We start from the raw sequence: 22,769 nt of genomic DNA on the forward strand, positions 1-22,769 counted from the left end.
CGAGTATCATAAAATAACATTCGGACGTTAACAACATTTAAATTATAAAAGAAACTACCACTAATCTGTAGATGGCGGAAGAGTAACACTTATTGGCTCATTAGCCATTTTCTCTTTTTTTAATGAATTTTTATAGATCATCAAATCACTATTATAACATTAAAATATCTATTTTTGTTACTTTATTTGTACTTAAGTGTTAAATATATAGGCTAATTGTAGGGAAAATCACAACAAAAAACAAAAACTTCTGACTAAACTTCACAATAGATCTTTATTTAAATTGTCTGTGCTTTGTTTGTTATGATGAGAGGATTTGTAGATAAAGGAAAGATTTGTGTAAAAAGTAAACTTGCACTAAAATTCATTCAGCGTTTTGAGACTATAAAACTTGTTTTAATCGATATGGATTCTCATTCCTGGTAAATTAAACATATGACTGGTCATTATTTTCAACAGAAATGCCCGTGATTGGCTACAAAACACTCAACTCTGTAAAATCATGCACTCACATGACCCAAATAAAATAACCAGATCACTAAAAAAAAGCATTAACGTTATCTCTTCTTTATCTCTCCCCAGAATAAAATGCTACTGTAAAGCCTAGTCGAAGTCAATGCACATTTTGTGTTAATATTTACTAGAAATTGCTGCAAATGTAGTGAAAATGCTGTCTGTCCTGCTTAATCCTATTCAAACAGATTGACAGCGCGGAGTTGTTTGGAGCTATTGAGAGCTCCATGAACCACTTGACCACGTGGCAGCGAGATCAAAGTGTGTCGCTTAGGTTTTCTCCGAACTATTTTTTACCGGTCCAATCAGCGAACAGAGGGAGTGGCTGAGAATGATGACGTTGATGTCGTGCGCTTGAGTTGTTGTTCAGTAATGGCGGCAGAGAAAGATGCGAGTGAAGCCAGTCATTCCTGGCACCGCTGCCGAATATCCAGATATCCAGTTAAAGCCAGAGCAAGAACAATCTTTGCTGAGTTTTATTGGTGGCCATGATGTTGTGGCCCGGGAAAAGTTTGATTTTCCAGCTTGCTCCGTTAATGGTGAAGGAGTTGGCTGAAGCCGTCCATCTCCCACCACCCACGTTAAAATCCCCGGCCGAATTACCTACTGTTTGACAAACACCAGTCGTGTGGTAATTTAATTGCTCTCCGAATCCACATCTATGAGTTTTCAAGAATAGGCTATATCTTATCTTATCTATCTTTGACCAGAATATAACCTTTTTGACCACTGCACCGTGCGGTTGCGTGCGCTGTAATTTGGATGCATTTCTAGACTTGTTTTTCTTTAAATGCTGGCAAGTGTTTACAAGAGCAATATATTTCATCACCGTTAAAAAAATAAAAATAAAAAACCACGTAAACATTTGAATTGGGACGTTATTTACGGCAGCATTTATGCTTATCATTCCAAAATGACAGCATATTTAGCCTACAGCATATACAATCATGTTACGGTCCAAGAGAGCAGTGCGTTCCCGATCACCAGGGGCGGTTCTAGACCCTTTTGGGGGGGCTTCAGCCCCAGCCCCCCTAAAAAATATGTGATTAACCTTTAAAACGTATGAATCTGGCGGGAGGCTTCGGCTTCGTCCCGTCTTTTAGTTTTCTTCAATCCGCACCGGCGCCGAGCAAAGCGCACGTCAGAAGCAGAGGTGTGTGCGTTTATCTGAGCCTCAATGGTCTGTCACCTCTCGTCAATGTCAAAATATTTGAGAAAACCAATCAAATCGGAGTAGGCAGGCTTTATGTTCACACAGAATCTGCTGAGGCTAAACGCAAATTTATCTGCGCAACAGGACGTCAAATTAGAGAACTGTAAGCTAAGACAGCTGCTTCTTTAAGTGAGAAATGTTAAACAAAGACAAAAATATTCAGGCAAATGAATAAACTTTTGTCTAATTTCACCATTTTGAATTGAAAATAGGCCAATGTGATTCATAATGTAATTAACAAACAAGAAATATTAACAAAGTCTTTTTTTTCAGATTAGGCATAAGATTAATAATGAATGTGTACATATTGTAAATTAATATTATTCCATTTGTAGCCTTCAGTAAATTAAAAAAGGCTCAGCTATTTCAGCCTGTATTGAGCATAAGATTAGTAATGAATGTGGACATATTGTGAAGATGTGGACTTAAGAAAGACAAATAAACTACTGCCCAGTGACATGGTTTTCAAGCTATTGTTGTCTAATTGTTTTGGCCTTCAGAACATCTTAAAATGCACATATTTAGATCAGAGAAATAAACTAAAATACCCTCACTGGGGGCTAAGCCATCCTAGAACCGTCCCTGCCGATCACAACACTCTCCCCTCCACCGTGAATAAATCACAATCTGAATGCATGAGTTTTAGGTTTTATCACTGAGGTGGTGTGCACATTTATTTGCGGACTTCCATGTGAGAATCAAAGGCGAACAGCACGTGACATACATCACGACCAAACGTTAGCGATTGGTTATGGCAGATCAGAGTGACTCTGAGCAGATCCAATAGTTTTAAACTTCAACAGAGTACCCGCCTTCAAGGAAGTAAACGCTTGTCAATGGAGAGTGGCCAGACTCTCTGTACAAATGAAATGAACGAGAATCTGGTAAGACCAGGCTATCTGCCCTCTTCAGGGAACACAAGAACACGCAGTGATCTTAGATAATTTAATCCAGATATTTTAATCCAATCTGCAAATTTGTTTGAAGAACCAAATTAGCCAGAGATCAGTTATCACGATTAAAAGATCTGGGATCTGTCAAATCATCTCAGCTGTATTAAGCGAGGTACAAAGAACGGACCCCTGGAGGGCCACTGTCCGGCAGAGTTTAGCTCCAACCCCAAATAAACACACCTGAAACAGCTAATCAGGCCCTGTTCCAAATGGCACCCACGGTCTTCCTCTGAGTCCGCACTTTCACGACGTAATGCCGCTTTGACTGCCGGGAAGAAGTCCGCTGCGTAGCTTGCACCAGTGCGGGCTCGGCAGAAGTGCACATCGAGGAGAGCACCCTTCTGAGACCTAAAATGACAAATGGGACACCCTGCGGTCTCGTGGACTTAAAGGACACGCGCACGCAGCGGCCATTGTAAGTCCACAAGACCGAAAGTGCACATGAAGTGTGCCATTTGGGACAGGGCCTTAGGCCCAATCCAATTTCTACCCCTTAGCCCTTCCCTTTCCCCTTCCCCTTCGTTTTGCGCGTTCATGTGAAGGGGTAGGGGTGTCTCGATTCTCTTTTGGCTGGAGTGGTAGGGGTGAGGAGAAGGGCCAGATAGCCCTTCAAACGAAGATTTTTCAGGACCACACTTCGAACGAAGGGGTATAAGGAGTTTCTCTCCAACGACTACCGTGCTGCTAGAATGAGTGTATGTTGCCACTCGGGATCGATCACTTGCGTGTCGCCTGGCTGCCAGTTTCTCCGTAGCTTGCTAAACGCACTATTTGAGTGATTTGAACACATTAATAATAGTTTTAAAAATATATATCTGGATATTTACATCACATATCGTCTGTAAACTCTTGCGTTACCAAGGCGACAACTGACTTGACGTATAACATTATCGCACCACCACAGCAGATAACGAAACAATATCCATACCGGCTGGCTCGGATCAGCACGGAATGGAACGGTTAATAAACAAAGAGAACAGTTTGGCCCGATGGAAAAGCGGCTTCATAGTCTTGTGTGTTCTGTATCATTCTGTATCGTCTTAGGAAACTCTAGCATCCTTTTTTGAACTGAAAACGAGTGCCGTTTTACCGCTCACCGAAAGTGAGCCAAGATCGCTACGATCACTAAAATGCTGTTGCTTTGTCAGTTCATCGTGATCTCAAAAAGGTCCGTTATAAAAATGTCAACAATAAATCTCTTACATCGTGTCTTGACTTTGTTTGTAAGTTCAGCCAACTCAGAGTATGTTCCCGGTTAACACACAAGACATTCTCAACAGAGCGATGAATTGATGATTCACCATGGAAAGAAAAAGCTAAGCAAAGGCAGTGGCGGTTCTAGACCACGGTAACTAGGGGGGCCAGGCAGGGGCCACTTGTGCTTTTAGGGGACACACGTTAACATTTATCTTAAATAGGTAGTTCACGTAAAAATGAAAATTCTATCACCATTTTCTCACCCCCATGTCGTTCCAAACTGTTGTATTAGATCAGTATTGCATTTGCACTCATGCTATTCTGGATAGAAAAGCAGAACTTGTGTGATATTGCACTCGTTACTCATGTTATATTGCTTATACTGTAGTCTATATCATGATGTAAATGTGAGGGCGTTTTCACACTAGCAGTTTAGTTGGAATAATTGGTAATGTGAAAGTTGTCATGCGGAGAAGGGAAAGGAAGAAGGGTATGATCGTGTCCGATCCGACACCTTCCCAAACATAACCACTAGAGCCATCAAGAACGTCTCGGTTACGTATGTAACCCTCGTTCCCTGAAGGAGGGAACGGAGACGCCACGTCGGAGTACCGACGAATAGGAATCTCGCTCGCGAGAGCCAATCTACTTCGAGTGTAACTAAACGAGCCAATGCACATTGGCATGCAATGATTGCACCAGGTGCTCATGCCACGCCGCGCGGGTATAAATGAGACACAGGTGATTGCATCAAATCAGCCTTTTGCTGAGGAGCCGGGTAGGTAGACAGGCACCCCAGCAGGGTACAGAGGACATGGCGACGGGACGTGGCGTCTCCGTTCCCTCCTTCAGGGAACGAGGGTTACATACGTAACCGAGACGTTCCCATTCAGTCGGTCACTCTCGACGCCACGTCGGAGTACCGACGAATAGGAATCCCTACCAAAGCGCCATGGCTTCTGCCCCCATCCAGTGCCCTGTGTGAGCCACCTGAGCTCTCTTACCTGATGAGACGGGGCTCACACCGGGAAGTCCATCACTGCTGTTCCGCATGACCCGCTCAGTGATTATTGGATAACACTGGGAAAGCGTGCCCTAGAGAAGGGAACGCTGCGGAGCCCACATCGTACCCCGAAGGAGTTATGTGGAGTACAATGCTGAGCCGTAGCCCGCAAGGAGAAGGGGGCTCAGTCCCACTGCAGGGAAGGCTCTCCCAAGGGAAAGACACGGGCTTCCCGTAGGAGCGACCGTGGAAGAAATATGGGATCCCCGCAGGGTCACTCATATGGCCCAAGCCCAATACCGGTTCTCAAGGATTCAGCGGCAAGGGGCCTGATGCCAGACGTTCCGCCACGTCCGGCACCGAGGGCGGTGGAGGACTCACAGAGTTTGCTTCTGGAGAATATAAGCGCCGTAGCGCAGCAAGCCGACAAGAGCCGGGGCCTCTCAGTGCTTCTACCCGTTTGAGGTGAGAACACAGGAGGAGACCGGCTCTACACGTAGGATATAGAATCTAGCGAACGTGTTGGGTGTCACCCAGCCCGCAGCTCTACAGATGTCTGACAGTGAGGCGCCACGTGCCAGCGCCCAGGAGGATGCAACACTTCTAGTAGAGTGTGCTCGCACCCTGAGCGGACAGGGCACACCTTGTGCTTGGTAAGCCAAGGTGATGGCATCCACTATCCAGTGGGCCATCCTCTGCTTGGAGACAGCCTTTCCCTTCTGCTGGCCTCCGTGACAGACAAAGAGCTGATCTGAGGTTCTGAAGCTTTGAGTTCTATCCACGTAAACCCGCAGAGCGCGGACGGGACAGAGCAAAGCTAGGGCTGGGTCTGCCTCCTCCGGGGGCAGCGCTTGCAGGTTCACCACCTGGTCCCTGAAGGGAGTGGTAGGAACCTTGGGCACATAGCCAGGCCGGGGTCTCAACACCACGTGGGTATCACCCGGCCCGAACTCTAGGCACGATTCGTCGACCGAAAATGCCTGCAGGTCCCCTACCCTCTTGATGGAGGCCAATGCAGCCAACAGCGAAGTCTTCATTGACAGAATCTTTAGCTCTGCTGACTGCAAAGGCTCAAATGGGGCATTCTGAAGTGCTCGGAGCACCAGAGCAAGATCCCAAGAGGGTATGGAGGGGGGGCGAGGAGGATTTAACCGTCTCGCCCCCCTAAGGAACCTGACGACCAGGTCGTGCTTCCCAACCGTCTTACCTTCTACATGGTCGTGATAGGCGGATATTGCAGCAACATAAACCTTGAGGGTGGAGGGCGACAGCCTACGCTCCAACCCCTGTTGCAGGAAGGAAAGCACAGACGCGATCGAACATCTTCGGGGGTCTTCTCGGCGAGAAGAACACCACTCAACGAACAGGTTCCACTTCAAGGCGTAAGCCTGTCTTGTAGACGGTGCTCGTGCCGAAGTGATGGTGTTAACTACCTCTTGGGGTAAGTCACCTAGAACCTCCGCGTCCCGTCCAGGGGCCAGACATGAAGCTTCCACAGGTCTGGACGCGGGTGCCAAAGGGTGCCCCGTCTCTGAGTCAGAAGGTCCTTCCTCAGAGGAATCGGCCAAGGAGGGGCTGTCGCGAGGAGCATAAGTTCTGGAAACCAGGTCCGGTTGGGCCAGTACGGCGCCACCAGCAGGACCTGCTCCTCGTCCTCCCTGACCTTGCACAGAGTCTGTGCAAGTAGGCTCACTGGGGGAAACGCATATTTGCGCAGCCCCTGGGGCCAGCTGTGCGCCAGGGCATCCGTGCCGAGTGTACCCTCGGTCAGCGAATAGAACCACTGGCAGTGGGACGTTTCTGAGGAGGCAAACAGGTCGACCTGTGCCACCCCGAACTGTCTCCAAACCAGCTGAACCACCTGGGGGTGGAGTTGCCACTCGCCTGGGAGCGCAGCTCGTGAAAGCTCGTCGGCCACACGGTTGTGCACACCAGGAACATGAATGGCCCGAAGCGACCTCAGACACTTCTGACTCCAGAGGAGGAGATGGCGGGCGAGTTGCGACATGCGACGGGAGCGCAGACCACCTTGTCGGTTGATATACGCAACGGTCGCAGTGTTGTCCGTGCGGACCAGTACATCTTTGCCCCGTAACCACGCTTTGAGGCGGCTCAGAGCAAGATGCACTGCTAGCAACTCGAGGCAATTGATATGCCAATGCAGGTGCGGGCCCGTCCAAACCCCTGACACTGCATGCCCGTTGTACGTGGCTCCCCAGCCCATGGCAGAGGCATCCGTGAAAACCACAGCGTGCCTGGACACCTGTTCCAGGGGCACTCCGGCCCGAAGGAACGAGGGGTCTGACCATGGACTGAAGGACTGGCGGCAGGCCGGTGTGATGCTCACCCGGTGAGTGCCGCGTTGCCACGCCCATCTCGGGACTCGGCCGTGTAGCCAATGCTGAAGCGGTCTCATAAGAAGCAGGCCGAGCGGTGTTACTGCCGCAGCGGCCGCCATATGCCCCAGGAGCCTCTGAAACTGTTTCAGTGGAACCGCCATCCTGCCTTGAAACGGGTTCAGGCAGCTCAGCATCGACTGGACACGCTCCTCCGTGAGGCGCGCTGTCTGTTCGACCGAATCCAACTCCATACCGAGAAAAGAGATCCTCTGCACGGGGGCGAGTTTGCTCTTTTCCCAGTTGACCCGAAGACCCAACTGGCTGAGGTGTCTGAGCACCAGGTCCCTGTGTTCGCACAACTGATCCTTGGACTGTGCTAGAATGAGCCAGTCGTCGAGATAGTTGAGGATGCGAACGCCCTGTTCTCTCATGGGCACAAGGGCCCCCTCCGTGACTTTCGTGAAGACACGGGGGGACAGGGACAGCCCGAAGGGCAGGACTCTGTACTGATATGCTCGACCCTTGAACGCAAAGCGCAGAAACGGCCTGTGTCGAGGAAGAATCGAGACATGAAAGTACGCATCCTTCAGGTCGATCGCTGCAAACCAATCCTGGGGACGGATGCATTCGAAAATGCGTTTCTGCGTGAGCATCTTGAACGGTAGCTTGTGGAGGCTCCGATTCAGGACTCGCAGGTCCAAGATTGGCCGTAACCCACCGGTTTTCTTGGGTACAATGAAGTACGGGCTGTAGAAGCCGGTCTTCATATCGGCTGGAGGGACCGGCTCTATCGCGTCCTTCGCCAGTAGGACAGCGATTTCCGCACGCAGGACATGGGCATCTGCAGCATTCACCGAGGTGAAGCGGACGCCCTTGAACCTGGGGGGGCGCCGGGCGAACTGAATCGCATAGCCGAGCCTGATGGTCCGAATGAGCCAGCGAGACGGACTGGGGAGCTCTAGCCAGGCTCGCAGAGACCGTGCAAGCGGGACCATAGGGACCACCGGCGCACCCACGGTGGGGCAGCGAGGTGGAATGCAGGTACCGGGCTGGGGCGGCTGTCTCGTGGAGGCGGCCCGCAGCGAGGTGAGAGTGTGCTGTGCAACACTTACCTGATTCCACAGGTGGGCAGGAGGAACGTGAGGAGGTCGTCCACTGCTGCCCGCTGGCGAAGGGGGAGGATGAGTGTGGTCCGGCGTTTGACCGGCCACAACTCTCCGAGCCCCCTGAGGACCCAGAGATGGAGGAAACTGCTCTTTTATTGAAAATTTGGGTACCGCTGGGGCTGAGCCCAGCGGCGGAACAGAAACAAAACGGAACACAAAATTCTCCTCCCGGCCCTCCTCCGGGGGATGGAGCGGTGCGGTCACCGTCTCCAGAAGAGCAGTCCTCCCCATCTCCGGGTCGCCCGTCTCAGGGCCGCTTGCCCTTGCCCCTGCCTTTGCCACCTCTCTTGGCAGGAGCCTGGACGGGCTGGGCGGCCTGCTTGCGCCCGGCTCCACGACGTCGCTTGGGTGGAGGCTGCTGCTGCGACGCGGGAGCGGAGGCAGACGCAGGCGGCCGCCCTCGGCGACGAGCAGACTGAGGTGCTGCCGGCGGCGGGGTGGAGACAGCAGCTGACCGCCGTGGCAGGATGTGACTGATGGCCTCAGTCTGCTTCTGTGCGGCCGAGAACTGCTGGGCGAAGTTCTGGACCGCGTCGCCGAAGAGGCCGGTCTGGGAGACGGGGGAGTTAAGGAACCTGATCTTGTCGGTCTCCCTCATGTCTGCCAGACACAGCCAGAGATGGCGTTCCTGGACCACCATAGTGGACATCGCACGACCCACGGCCCGCGCCGTAACCTTCGTCGCACGAAGCGCGAGGTCCGTTGCGGTTCTCAGTTCTTGGAGAACTGCGGGATCGTGACCACCCTCGTGCAGGTTCTTCAGTGCCTGGGCCTGATGAACTTGCAACAACGCCATAGCGTGTAAGGCGGAGCCTGCCTCTCCACAAGCCTGGTAGGCCTTTCCGATCAGATCGGACGAGTACCTACAGGCTCGGGAGGGGAGACACGGGTTCCCCCTGGATGTGGAGTTAGGGCACAGTTGCATAGCAACGGCCCGTTCCACGGGAGGAACCTGCGTGTAACCCTTTGCAGGTCCGCCATCGAGGGTGGTGAGGGAGGAGGATCCACTGGGCCGGTTTCGGGCAGTAAAAGGTGCCGTCCACGACCTAGTGAGCTCCTCGTGCACCTCCTCGTGCACCTCCGGGAAGAAAGGAACCGGGGTGGGGCGCTGAGAACCAGCACGGGCCACCCCGAGAAACCAATCATCCAACCTCGAAGGTTCGGGACACGGTGGAGGGTTCCACACGAGCCCGATCTTCTCGGCGGCCCGGGAAAGCATGGCCATCATCTCCGGATCCGTATCGGGCACAGCGGATCTTCCCGAAGGAGCCCCCTGCGCCGACACGTCATCTCCAGAGAAGTCTGACCCTCCCTCCGATGCAGCGATGGACATCTGATCATCAGGGGGAGCCCCGAAGGATACGGATGGTGCACATCTCGAGGACGGCCCACCACGTTCTGACGGCAGCTCTGCTGGCTGCGGAGTGCGTGAGGGATGAGGGTTCCCCGGGGGTTGGTTCCCTGGGGGAAGCGCGCTCACCGTAACCCTCAAATCACCCGTGCTACTGCCTGAAGTAACCCTCTGTGGAGGGTTAGATCGAGGCAGAGGCACGGGGACTCCACCCCTTGCGAGATGGAGTCTAGACCGCAACTCCGAGATGGTCATGTTCCCGCAGTGAGAACATGAGTCATCCACCAACGCTGCCTCAGCGTGCTGAACGCCCAAACACGAGATACAGCGCTGGTGACCATCCCTTGGTGACAGGTAACCACCGCATCCAGAAACACACAGATAGAATGTCATCTTGAAAAAGACGCAAGCTCTATCTGTGTTTGCTCTTTCAGAAGGACGCTCTCCTTGGTGCTGAAGCACGCAGGGGGCGGGGTCGCGGCGACACAGTCAGGGGGTGGGTGCAGCCTGACGTGCGCGCTCTCACACACGAAGGCGCTCTCTTACCAGCCGTAAGAACGGCTTTTCAGCGCTCTCCACCTAGCGCACCGAACCAGCTGTGAGAACAGCCTTTGTGATTGCTCTAAACAAACAACACAGAGAGATGATCCGAAAACCACGCGACCGCTGCTGTGCCGTCACACCAACACCGACTGAAGAGATCGCTTCCGAAAGGCGGCTTCCGTCTTCAGTCAGGACTGCGAAGTAGTGAGTGATATCTGGCGTTACCATCTACCCCCCGGCTCCGAAGCAAAAGGTTGATTTGATGCAATCACCTGTGTCTCATTTATACCCGCGCGGCGTGGCATGAGCACCTGGTGCAATCATTGCATGCCAATGTGCATTGGCTCGTTTAGTTACACTCGAAGTAGATTGGCTCTCGCGAGCGAGATTCCTATTCGTCGGTACTCCGACGTGGCGTCGAGAGTGACCGACTGAATGGGAACCATATCACCTTCAACAGGGGTACAATCTTAAAACGCATCTAAATTTCGATAGAATTGATACTGGCATGGTTTCTTTGTGTTGTGTAAAGCGAGATACGTGCGTTGGCATTTCTCAGTGTTCGTGCGCTGAAGCGTTCTCTCCGTTTGGTTTTTCCGGAGCTTAGTTGGTCCGCGGGAGTTTTAAAGGTGTTTGGGAAGGGAGCGTCTTGGAAGGGAAAGTTCATCTCGTCCAAGCTAGGTTCCTCGGTCTGATGGAGCGCGCCGCTGACTGTGTCGCGGAGTGCGTCGACCTTCAAAGGAAACAACAACTTGGCTGGACCGCGCCGGCTCGCGGTCGAAGCCCGCGAGCCGCGCTGATGAGATTAGATTAGATTAGATTAGATTCAACTTTATTGTCATTACACAAGTACAAGTACAAGGCAACGAAATGCAGTTTAGGTCTAACCAGAAGTGCAATAGCAGCAAGTGCAGGATATACAACGTTTGCATAAGTGCAGGACATGGATATGTACTGAGTATATATAAATATGTCTATAAATAGAGAGATGGTTATTACTATAAACAGAATTTACAGGTGAATATGTACAGTGAATAATATACAGATGGTTAATACTATAAACAGAATTTACAGGTGGATATGTACTATGAATATAATATAATATACAGATGGCTATTACTATAAACAGAATTTTACAGATAGAGGTATACAATGATATGTTAGGCTAAAATTAGGAATATGGCAGTGGATTAAGGTAGTGCAATAAATTATGGACAGAAGCTATCCGAAAAAAAGTGTAAAAGTGCAGTGGAAGTGATTGCATATTACAGTTAGAAGTACGGTGCAAAATACAAATGTAAACAGTAGGTACTGTAAATAACAGTCGGCAGTGCAAATGAGCATAATCCAGTTACGGTGTGGTAGTGCAAAATGAATAAGTAAACAGTTGTTACTGTAATAAAGAGTCGGTAGTGCAAATAACAAAGTGAAGGTGGATGTGAGGTAGGAGAGTTATCAGTATATGAGGGGAGTGGATCAGCGGGGGTTTGAGTTCAATAAAGAGACAGCTCTGGGGAAAAAACTGTTCTTAAGTCTGCTGGTCCTGGTCCGGTGGATCCTGAAACGCCTGCCGGAGGGCAGGAGAGAAAACAGTCTGTGGGCTGGGTGAGAGGAGTCCTTGAGGATGCTGCGAGCTCGATGCAGACAGCGTTTCCTCTGGATGTGCTCGATGGCAGGCAGTGGAGTCCCTGTGATGCGCTGGGCAGTTTTCACCACCCGCTGCAGTGCCTTGCGCTCCGCAACAGAGCAGCTCCCATACCATACTGCGACACAGTTGGTCAGGATGCTTTCTAGATGGGAGGAAAAGGAAATTTGTCTCGTCGGGGTCCTTGCAAGTTGACTGAGCCGAAATGTGTTGGTGTTTCTGTCCTTTAAAGTCCATTAAACTACGCCCATTTTCCCTGAGACGACCAATCGTTGGTGTGAATTTCAGGCGGGAGAGACTTTCTTTGTTCGGACTTTATTACTCAATGGAATGTTCTTGCTGGAAGCCAGAACTAGTAAAGTTTCACTCCAAAAGGACTAAACATACTAGCGGTACATCTCATAATCATATACTTTGTACCATTGACTAAGACAAAGAAAAAGGAACTTTTAGACATCAAACATGCCTTGGTTTAAAGACATAAAGGCAGAGCATCTTCTATACAGAGCAATTTTGAGCGTTTAAGATAGCTCTTACATCACGCAAACATAAGAAATATGGGGAGCATGCATATACTTAAGAAATCATCATATATGTAATTTCTGGGATAGTTTAATTAAAGGCTAAATAGAGAGGAATGCTTGTGTGTGTGTGTGTGTGTTAGGGTCATCCCCCGGCCGTTCTAGACTGAAGGGGGAGGTAGGTGTCCTGGCTGATTAGAATCTGATTGAAGCTCAGAAAGGGCCATCATAGTATCTCCTGGTCACACTCTAGCCGGTCATTAACCAGTTGGCGGTGCAATTTGACTCAGACTGGTTGGAGCCATTGGAGCAGGGATTTAATTTAGATGCAGAGCTGTCTGGAGGAAAGCATCTCTGATGTTTCTCCAAACGACTCACCACTTTGATCCCATGAGAGAGAGACTCCAGACGCTACAGTCATAATTTATCTTTGGCTGCATCTTCCTAATTCGGAATATGATCAAAGATTACATATGTGGACGTGTTCTGAGAAATTAGCCATTGAACAAATATATTTGAACTACCAGTATGTTTAAATGAACGAAATGACTAAATGGAATTCAAAGTCGTCAAGTCAGTAAAATGAATCTACAGTATCACTGCTGCATATGGGTGAAGTTACACACAACACAGCTTGTATAAAGAGAGATAATTTTATCTGTAATCAAGTGCGTAGCAACCATTATAGCCCACGTTTTACAACTATTTGAGCGAATGCAGACTGAGTGACGAATCATTCATAAACAGACATCACTTGCACACCACAGCGCACAGCCTCCTCATTGCTTCTCTGCATTGGTTATTGGTTATTATGACACAATAAAGCAGAGGTGGACAAAGTACACAACTCCATTACTTAAGTAAAAGTAAAAGTACCACTGGTCAAATATTACTCCGTTAGAAGTGAAAGTTGTAAAAAACTATTTTTACTTAAAGGGGCTATATGCGTTTTTCTGAAATTTAAACTCGCGACTGACACCTGTGGCCAAAAAACAGAACTGCTCTCATTTTCTGCTGGCTCTCGCAGTGGTGGTGACGTCACATCCGCAGACAGCGCGGGAAAAGACGACCCGCCAGAAAATATGAAAAATAGGATACAGACTTATAGGTGCACCCACTGTGAGCGGACAAGGTGTCAGTATGCTCATCAGGAGATCTTTGAGTCATAAATGGTAAAATAAAAAGGCTATTGTTACGTTTATTTTGGGGAAAAAGTTGCATATAGCCCCTTTAAGTAAAAGTACAGAAGTACTTGTTTATAAAAGTACTTAAGTATCAAAAGTAAATTTCCTTTTTTATGTCAACTATTTTATTATTGTTGCATTGTTGTATGAATGCACGCTATAGCCATCATGGTGGTTTAAGCCAGTCAGTGATTCTCCATCCGACATGCTAGCATACGACTATCTTGAACTAATTTAAATACTTGTATAAAAATTACAAAGCTGCTGTCACTTTAAGGCAGAATGCACAAATCCTACACACTGATACACATCCGATATTCCCCCAACTGTTTACGTTCACTTATGACATAATCAACTTTGTTTACGTGAATACTTTTCAAAATGAAAATTTTGGTCTGTTTAAGTGCGAAAAAAACACAAAAGAAAGCTCTATTCAGTACTCGTGCTCTGGCATCTCAGAGGCACAAAAAAACTGACTGAACTGAGCTCTTTCATCATCCATATGTCTATGCTTCTCTTTCTCCCTGACATTTACGTTTTTTAACATTTTATGAGACATTCATCAAGTGTATGCCAACGAAACTAATCTTTAATCTTTTCAGAAAACTGAAACTTACTTTCTAATATGGCCATGGGTGCACACACTGTGCCGAGGAACCGTCTTCCTCCATTTTGCTATAAACTGATCAGTGTTCAAAAATTTTTGGGAAATTATGACCCTATACTTATAGGCTGTCTGCAAAAAAAAAAAAAAAAAATTCATCCACTGACTTGCAAAGCTGCTACAGAAACGACTTTCGACTTTGAGGACCTTGATGGAAATGTAGTGGAGTAAAAAGTACGATATTTGTCTTTCAAATGTAGTGAAGTAAAAGTAAAAGTTTCCCTAAAAAATAATACTTCAGTAAAGTACAGTACTCAAATAAATGTACTTCGTTACTGTCCACCTCTGCAATAAAGTACTCTTTTCATCACAATAGATTGCCACAGCAAAAACTGCACATTGCAGTTGCACATTGCAGCCCCCCCCCCCCCCCCCCCCCTAGAACCGCCACTGAGCTAGGGACGCTAAGGAAAAGCTTCTTATTTTGTTTAATGGCGAGTTACATAACCTACTTAGTGCACATCCCCACCTATTTGGTGGTTATGCAATAATTTTCTTTTAAGAAGTAATCTGTATTTACTGAAAATAAGGATTAAATTGTTTGTTTGATGCTAATTAATTGAATGCAGATCCATGTGTGAGATGACAAAAAAATAAATAATAAATATATTTGAATTGCATTAACATTTACATTTATTTTTTATTTGTTTTTTATTCTAATTATTTATTATTATTATAATAATATCTTTATTATTTATTATAATTATTATATAATATTGTATGTTATATAACTGAAACAAATTTGGTTATATTAATAACTATATTAATAATATAAAACGCATCTGAATACCTCTTAAGCAAATTAACCATGGAACATAACCTGCTCCGGCTTTGGACTTCTCGCGGACCACATGTAGAGGTGGTGGCAAAACTGCAATACAATACACCCTGGCCGTTTCTCAATACCAAGTACGCGAACTTCTGACTTGCGTCCTTGGTAGTTCAGACTTGCAAGAACGAACTCCAGAGGACGGGCGGAATCGCCATCAATCGTCAATTGTGAACGTCATCAGTTGCTGCCCAAGTACTGTTCCAATTCAAATTCACATCTAGCCAAGTCCAGTTCAAATCCCCGGATGTGTCCTTGATCAGTCCCTTTTATCGAGGATGCATCAGAGGAGACTTGTGGACTTCAGACAGACCGCTATCCCAGAATGCATCTCGCACCAACCAGCAAACGTCAATAGCGGATGAGAAACCCCCCGTAATTTAAAAATACTACTGTTAATGTTTCACAAAATGTAGTTTTAAGACTTTTTCAGGCGAGAATGTATTTGTTTAAAGCTCAAATATGTGGTTTATTTATAAAGAGAGTGCCTTTTTGAAAAATGTATCTGGCGTTTTCGGAGTTACCAGCCTTAACACGGCCAGTCCTTCTGACGTCTGCCGCTGGCTCTGATGTCTTCAGATTCGTCTTCTAACGGGCGATCTTTGGTCTCATGGATTTATAATTTGTTCCCTGGCAAATCGTTTTGACTGAGGGCAAAGTGAAGTTTCATAACTTTATACTTTTAGGCTATTAAACACAAACTGACATTTAACAAAAATAGACTGGGTTGTTTTATGTCATAATTCATTTTACATAGTGATAATCACACTTGTCTGAACCACATATTAATGGGGTTTTTTATGTAAACGAAAAGAGGCAGGGTTTTTAATATTTCGTTTTGTTATAAATATACATGCAATAACATTGCCTGCGCTACATTTGTGTGGCTACAATATGTTTAATATTTTTTAATGAAAATGAAAAGAGGCAGAGTGGTGTTTTATCATATATTTCGTTTTATTGTAGCCTAAAATATACATATATACACTGAATAACACTATCAAGAACCCTGCTGTTCCATTAGCAGAGTACCGGACTATTGTCCTCCCGTCCTCCCGTCCTCTGGAGTTCATTCTCCGGAGTTGAACTTGGCGAGCCTGAAATACCACAGACGCAAGTCAGAAGTTCGCGTAGGCCTACTTGGTATAGAGAAACGTATATTTTAGGCTACAATAAAACGAAATATGTCATAAAACACCACTGCCTCTTTTCATTTTTTTTTTTACAAAAAAATCTTAAACATATTAGCCACACAAATCGTTCAGGCAGTTACATTGATTATCTTATATATTTATAACAAAACGAAGTATAAAACACAACCCTGCCTTTTTTCGTTTAGATAAAAAATAAAATAAAAAAAGGCCTATATTAAACATTAATATGTGGTTTAGGTAAGGTGACCAGATTTCTGAAATGGAAACCGGGGACATTTCCTATTTGAGTGGTCAAAATATCACTAAAATCTAATTTGTTATTATCTTTTAATTAAAAAACGGGATTTTTAAATATTTTTGTTTGTTTATTTGTTGTTGTTGTGGGCTCTCTATATTATTATAATATTAACATTAATAATTATTATGATTTAGTTTGATTATTAGGATTTTTATGTGGATTTAATACAATTCAACGCACCCGAGGAAAAAAAAAATTTAAACAGATAATAGTTGCCATTGTAAATAACAAGAAGTTCAAAACAATATTATAACATGACTTAACAAAAACACATTACAACAATAAAACATAAATATGATAAATAAAACTATTTAACAAATATTTTAACATTTTATAATTGTATTTAATATTTTAATGTTCACGAGTTTATACTACTATATAAGTAATACATAAAAAATTGTTTTTACTTCAAATGTTTTATTAGGCTTGTGCTTAAAAATAACTCTTACTATCCTAAATGGGTCTTGTTTTGCATTTTAGGCTTATTTTAAGCAGAAATTATGTGTATTCTGGATGTGTTGCATGTGACAAAACAATGCCGTTCCCCTTGAGACTGTTATAAAGCACATGCAAACAGTATTATTATATGATAATGTCGCTCTGCTCTCGGTTACGTTCTTAGTAGTAGAGGCTCGCGCACGACCAAGTTTAGCCTATCATGCGGGGGTGTTGGGGGGCATTACTGATCGTTGCGTCCGTCGGAACAAGATGCATTCTGGGATACTGGTCTGTCTGAAGTCTCCTCTCGATGCATCCTCGATAAAAGAGGCGGATCAAGGACACATCCGGGCATTTGAACTGTACTTGTCTATGGCTAGATGTGAACTTTGAATCGGAACAGTACTTGGGCTGCGACTGATGACGTTTCACAAGTCCACGAGAACACAAGTACAGACAAGTACGCATATTGAGAAACGGCCCCTGTGTCTGTACTTCCTTTTAAAACATTTGAATATCTTGTTTTAAAGGTCCTGTTCTTCGTGATCCCATTTTTCAAACTTTAGTTAGTGTGTAATGTTGCTGTTAGAGCATAAATAATACCTGTAAAATTATAAAGCTCAAAGTTCAATGCCAAGCGAGATATTTTATTTGACAGAAGTTCCCTTTCAAAGCCTACAGCGAACGGCCGGTTGGGACTACATCCTGGTATTTCCTGCTTTAATTACGTCAGTAGAACAGTTTGTTGACTAACCTCCGCCCACAAGAAAACGCGAAAAAGGGGGCGTGGTCTTGTTGCTCCCTCGTGGAGAACAGGAAGTGTTGCGTTCGGTTCGGTTGCGTTTGTCGCCATCAGACGCTGTTATTTTCATCCCGGAGTCAAATCACCGTTCTTTGGCCAGGGACGCTGTAGTTTGAGCGCGTTCATCTCCCCGTTATGGTGAGAGGCGTGACCTTCTCGGGCAACGTGTGCTAAGCTGCTGTCGAATCACAACACGGGAACCGCTGGCACAATCAGAACTCGTTACGTATTTCTGAAGGAGGGACTTCATAGAACGAGGAAATTCTCAGGCCGTTTTGAGGACAGTGAAAACAGCAGTATACAGATAAGTAAATTGTGTGAAAAATACTGTGTTTTTTTACACATGAAACATGAACACATGTTATATTGCACACTGTAAACACAATCAAAGCTTAAAAAAAACACGAAAAACGGGACCTTTAAATGTATTGGCTTCTCATGCAATACATTTGACTGCCTGGGTGCCTACCAGATTCAGACTGCCCTCCAAATGCACACGCATTATTTGTTGACATTGGTGCAGCCAATGAATTTAATATGTTTGTGTTGCCCTTTCATTTTCATTTAATTTTAATTATTTTATGTAGTTATTGCGTCCTTATGCTGATAAACATTGTTTGTTAAATGTCTTTAGAACATACTGAATTGTTTTGTATTTTTGAAATTCAATAAAAAAAGATGAATTAATAAATAAATAAAGTTCCGCACTGTTTGCTATTCAAATCTTTTTGTAACCAAATCGTTTACTCCCAAGACAAACTTTCAAATCTTCTGATTTGATAAACAAATGTTATTTTGTATTTGGCTGTAGGCTAAATAACAGGAAACATCTCTAGGCCCAATATAAGTAAAATAACTGAACACAGTGAAGAAACGTCAGCTTTAAAACTTGAGTAATGGGTCTATATTTCATGTGATATGTTTGTTATCCACATAAAAATTTATTTGATACATTACATTGATTATAAGTGACAGCTGTTACATTAACATTCTTTAAAAAAGAGATATTTCTATTCAAAGAATCATGGAAGACAAATGTAATACGGTTTCCACAAAAATCATTGATAACACTGTAAAAAAAAAATCAGGTCTCCAATTGAACATTTTCTAGTGACCGAGAACAACTAAAATTTTCAGTTGGCCAAATTGAATTTCTTGAATTTTAATTGAATTAAATTGCATCAATTCACAGAAATTCAATTTGGCCAACTGAAAAATTTAGATGTGATCGCTCACTAGAAAATTTTCAGTTGGAGACCTGAATTTTTTTTACAGTGTAATGATCATAAATGTTTGTTGAGCATCAAATCATCATATTAGAATGATTTCTGAAGGATCATATTATTTTGAATTGTAATAATATTTTACAATATTTATTATTTTGTAAATATATTTAGACACAATCTTCTCATCAAACATGTTACTGTGGTCACTATCTATAGACCTCCAAAACCGAATAAGGATTTTTTTTGTCTGAGTTTGCTGATCTACTGTCTATATTATCTGTCAAATTTAAGAGAATTATGATTCTGGGTGACTTTAATATACATGTAGATCAGAAAGCCTGTGTCATGGCCAAGGATTTTCTATCACTTAGACTGTTTTAATTTTTAACCACTCACTGTAAAGGTCATACATTGGATTTAGTTATTGCAAATGATTCTTTTTGCTCTAATTTTTCTGTTGTGGATGTTGAACTTTCTGACCATTTAGTTATCTTTTTTAATATTGTGATATCACATTCTAGCAGAGAGACTTCACAAACTATTTCATTCCGTAAATGGCAATCAATTGATCACGCTATTTTTGTCTCTTCTTTAGACGTTATGTCCTCTGCTCCTCTTTAGAATAAAATCTTAATATTTAAAAATGTTCTTAAAGCCAACTTGGACATCTTTGTTTGCACCCATAAAACCACGTAATGTCTCACTTGTACAGTCAGCCCCTTGGTATAATGATGATTTGCATACACAGAAGGCTGCATGTCGGAAATTGGAGCGAAAATGGCATTGCTTTGGTTTAAATGTGTTCCACCAAGCTTGGAAAAACTGCTTGGCACACTACAGAGTAGCTATTGAAACTGCAAGATCTACATATTTTTTGCATATTATTGAAAATAATCAAAACAATCCTAGACAGCTTTTTCATACAATTAACAGTCTTCTTAATGTAGATAATGGTCTTCTAGCTGGAGTATCTAAATCCTCAATTGACAAACTACAATATTTACAAAATTCGGCTGCTAGAGTTCTGTCTGTGGTCAAGATAAGTCATCATATTACCCCTGTCTTGGAGTTTTTGCACTGGCTCCCGGTCTGGTACCACATTAATTTTAAAATCCTTATGTTAGCATATAAGGCTTTGCATTATCTGGCTCCTCAGTACTTGACTGATCTACTAACGCATTACACACCATGTCGTAATCTTCGTTCCTCTCAGAGTGGTCTCTTGGTTGTTCCCAAGACACGGCTTCGTTCTAGGGGTGATAGAGGATTTTCTTCCTATGCTCCTAAGCTTTGGAATTCTCTCCCGGCTGACATCAAGGAGAGGAAATACATTAGTGACTTTTAAATCTCTTCTCAAAACATTCTATTTTAGGATTGCTTTTACTCGATTATTCGTTTTATTTGTTGTATTTAAAGGAATAGTTCATCCATAAATGAAAATTCTGTCATCATTTACTCACCCTCAAGCTGTTCCAACCCTGTATGAGTTTCTTTGTTCTGCTGAACACAAAAGAAGATATTTTGAAGAATGTTTGAAACCAAGCAGGTAGTGAAGTGAAGTGACTTGTGGCCAAGTATGGTGACCCATACTTGGAATTTGTGCTCTGCATTTAACCCATCCAAGTGCACACACACACACACACACACACACACACACACACGGAGCAGTGGGCAGTCATATTGCTGCGGCGCCCGGGGAGCAGTTGGGCAGTTGTGCCTTGCTCACCTCAGTCGTGGAATTGAGGGTGAAGGAAAGCGCTGGTTATTCACTCCCCCCACCAACAATTCCTGCCGGACCTGTGACTCGAACCCGCAACCTTCCGGTTACAAGTTCGACTCTCTGACCATTAGGCCACGACTGCCCCAAAGTAGAGCAACCATTGACTACTATAGTAAGAAAAAAATACTATGGTAGTAAATGGTTGCTCAATCTGCTTTGTTACAAACATTCTTCAAAATATCTTTCTTTGTTGTTATGTAACCTTGTAAAGCGTTTTGAGAAAGCAACTTTTAAAGGTGCCATATAAAATAAATAAATAATAATAATTATTATTAACTATTTATAATTTGCCAGTCTTCATAATATTAGTTATAGACTTAGTATAAGTAGAAGGACCAACTGGTTTAACCAACTGCCTGCTTGCTGCTTTGAGACATCACATAATCTCTGCAAAGGATCATCACATAGGCCCTGTTTGCACATGGTATTAAGACGTTTTGTTCAATCGGATCACAAGTAGATGAGGGAGACACATTCCCATTTCCACCTGGTGTTTAATCTATCTCTTTTGTCTACTTTGAACCACTTCTGTCCTGATTTCTTCGAGGGGAAGAAATTTCATTCAAATGGACAAAATAAGCTTGTGCAATTTACATATGGATGTGGCCGGAGATGATAGAAAAACAGGTACGGAGAGCAACAGCTTTCATTCCTTCTCTGATAGCCACAAGACCACGCTGAATGATGTGAGTGCGAGTTAGAACTCAGGAATGATGAGAGAACATTGTGCTTGGTACGTTTTTCATCTTCAAACCAAACTAGTCTGATAAAGTTTAAGTCCCATCTGGCTAGCGGGCTTTCCATATTGTTTATGCATTAGGCGGTATTAGTTAGTAGGCCAAGAGTAGGTAGTCTTTTGCGGCTGTTAGAATGCATTTGACCACATGTGCATTAAGCAAGTCTGGAAGTGGTCGAAAGTGGACAAGCTCAAAAAGATTTAGACCCCGTTTACACCTGTAGTTGGTGTCATCCTCTTGTGATCCGATAGACCAAAACACATCTTAATACCAGGTGTAAACAGGGCCTATGGTTTCATTCTCACAGATATTGTGCCTGTTGCCCGAATTTCCAAACAGAAATCTCTAAGCCATTTAGAAGATCTTCCTGTAGGTGTTCTGTGACGTTCTAATATTTATACATGATCATTAGCTTATACTCCCACCCAATAATTATCGCTAACTGAATTATACATTTTTATGTATTTAAAATCTCTGTTATCCTGTTATCTCTGGGTTATATATAGATTACTGCAAAACCTTGTCAAAAAATGTGAAAGGATTCTATCTGTGTATTACATTTGATGGGTTATAACATTGAGAAAAGATATGATCTGCTTCACCCTATCATTCATGATCTCTTATGTGTTTCCTCACAGACTCATTTATTTTGGCTTCACCTCCTCCTCAATCAGGTGAGTTTTTTTCATGGCATTAAATGATGGACAAAACAGCGCAGGCGCATGAACATAACACGCAAGTAAATAACAGCAGTGTGACCGAAACCAGTCCTACTCGATCCGCTCCGAGTGGGATTGTAACAATCGGCCTTATTGGAAGATGTTATGGTGGCCCGTACGGGGAACGTTTAAAGATTTTTTACGCTGTGTTGAGAAGAGTGTTTTAAGGATGGCGACACCACACGTTAATGCTGCTTCTTTTAATACATCAGCTGGTTTTAATGATGAACGGGTTTTACAATATTGTGAGTGTAAACAGCTATGAACTGATGTAGTTGATCTTAAAAACATTGTTTTAAGACTGCAGTAGGATTTTAAAGACTCTGTTGAAAGTTCTCTTAATAGTGAAGTGTGTTTTAGAGAGGCTGTGGATTTAAAAAATTTCAAAATGGAGGAATCTATAAAGGATGCCGTGGAATGGCAAGAAATTGGCGAAACAGCTGGAACAAACAAGGGATCCAGAAACTGCCATCTCCCCTCCTGCTGCGACGATC

The 22,769-nt window shown here is 44.4% G+C and overlaps 1 protein-coding gene across 5 annotated transcripts in view; it reads left to right on the top strand.

Annotated features, from left to right (window-relative positions):
• LOC307132381 (histo-blood group ABO system transferase-like) overlaps positions 1-22,769 on the top strand; it is a 47,276-nt gene that overhangs the window by 14,745 nt on the left and 9,762 nt on the right. For all 5 annotated transcript variants that reach the window (XM_079826640.1, XM_079826641.1, XM_079826642.1 and 2 more), the window contains one exon: positions 22,195-22,230. In XM_079826640.1, the coding sequence (XP_079682766.1) occupies positions 22,195-22,230 (36 nt within the window). The remainder of the gene's footprint in view (positions 1-22,194; positions 22,231-22,769) is intronic.

Source organism: Gobio gobio, assembly GCF_949357685.1.
Source record: "Gobio gobio genome assembly, chromosome: 10".
In the NCBI taxonomy this organism is placed as follows: domain Eukaryota; kingdom Metazoa; phylum Chordata; class Actinopteri; order Cypriniformes; family Gobionidae; genus Gobio; species Gobio gobio.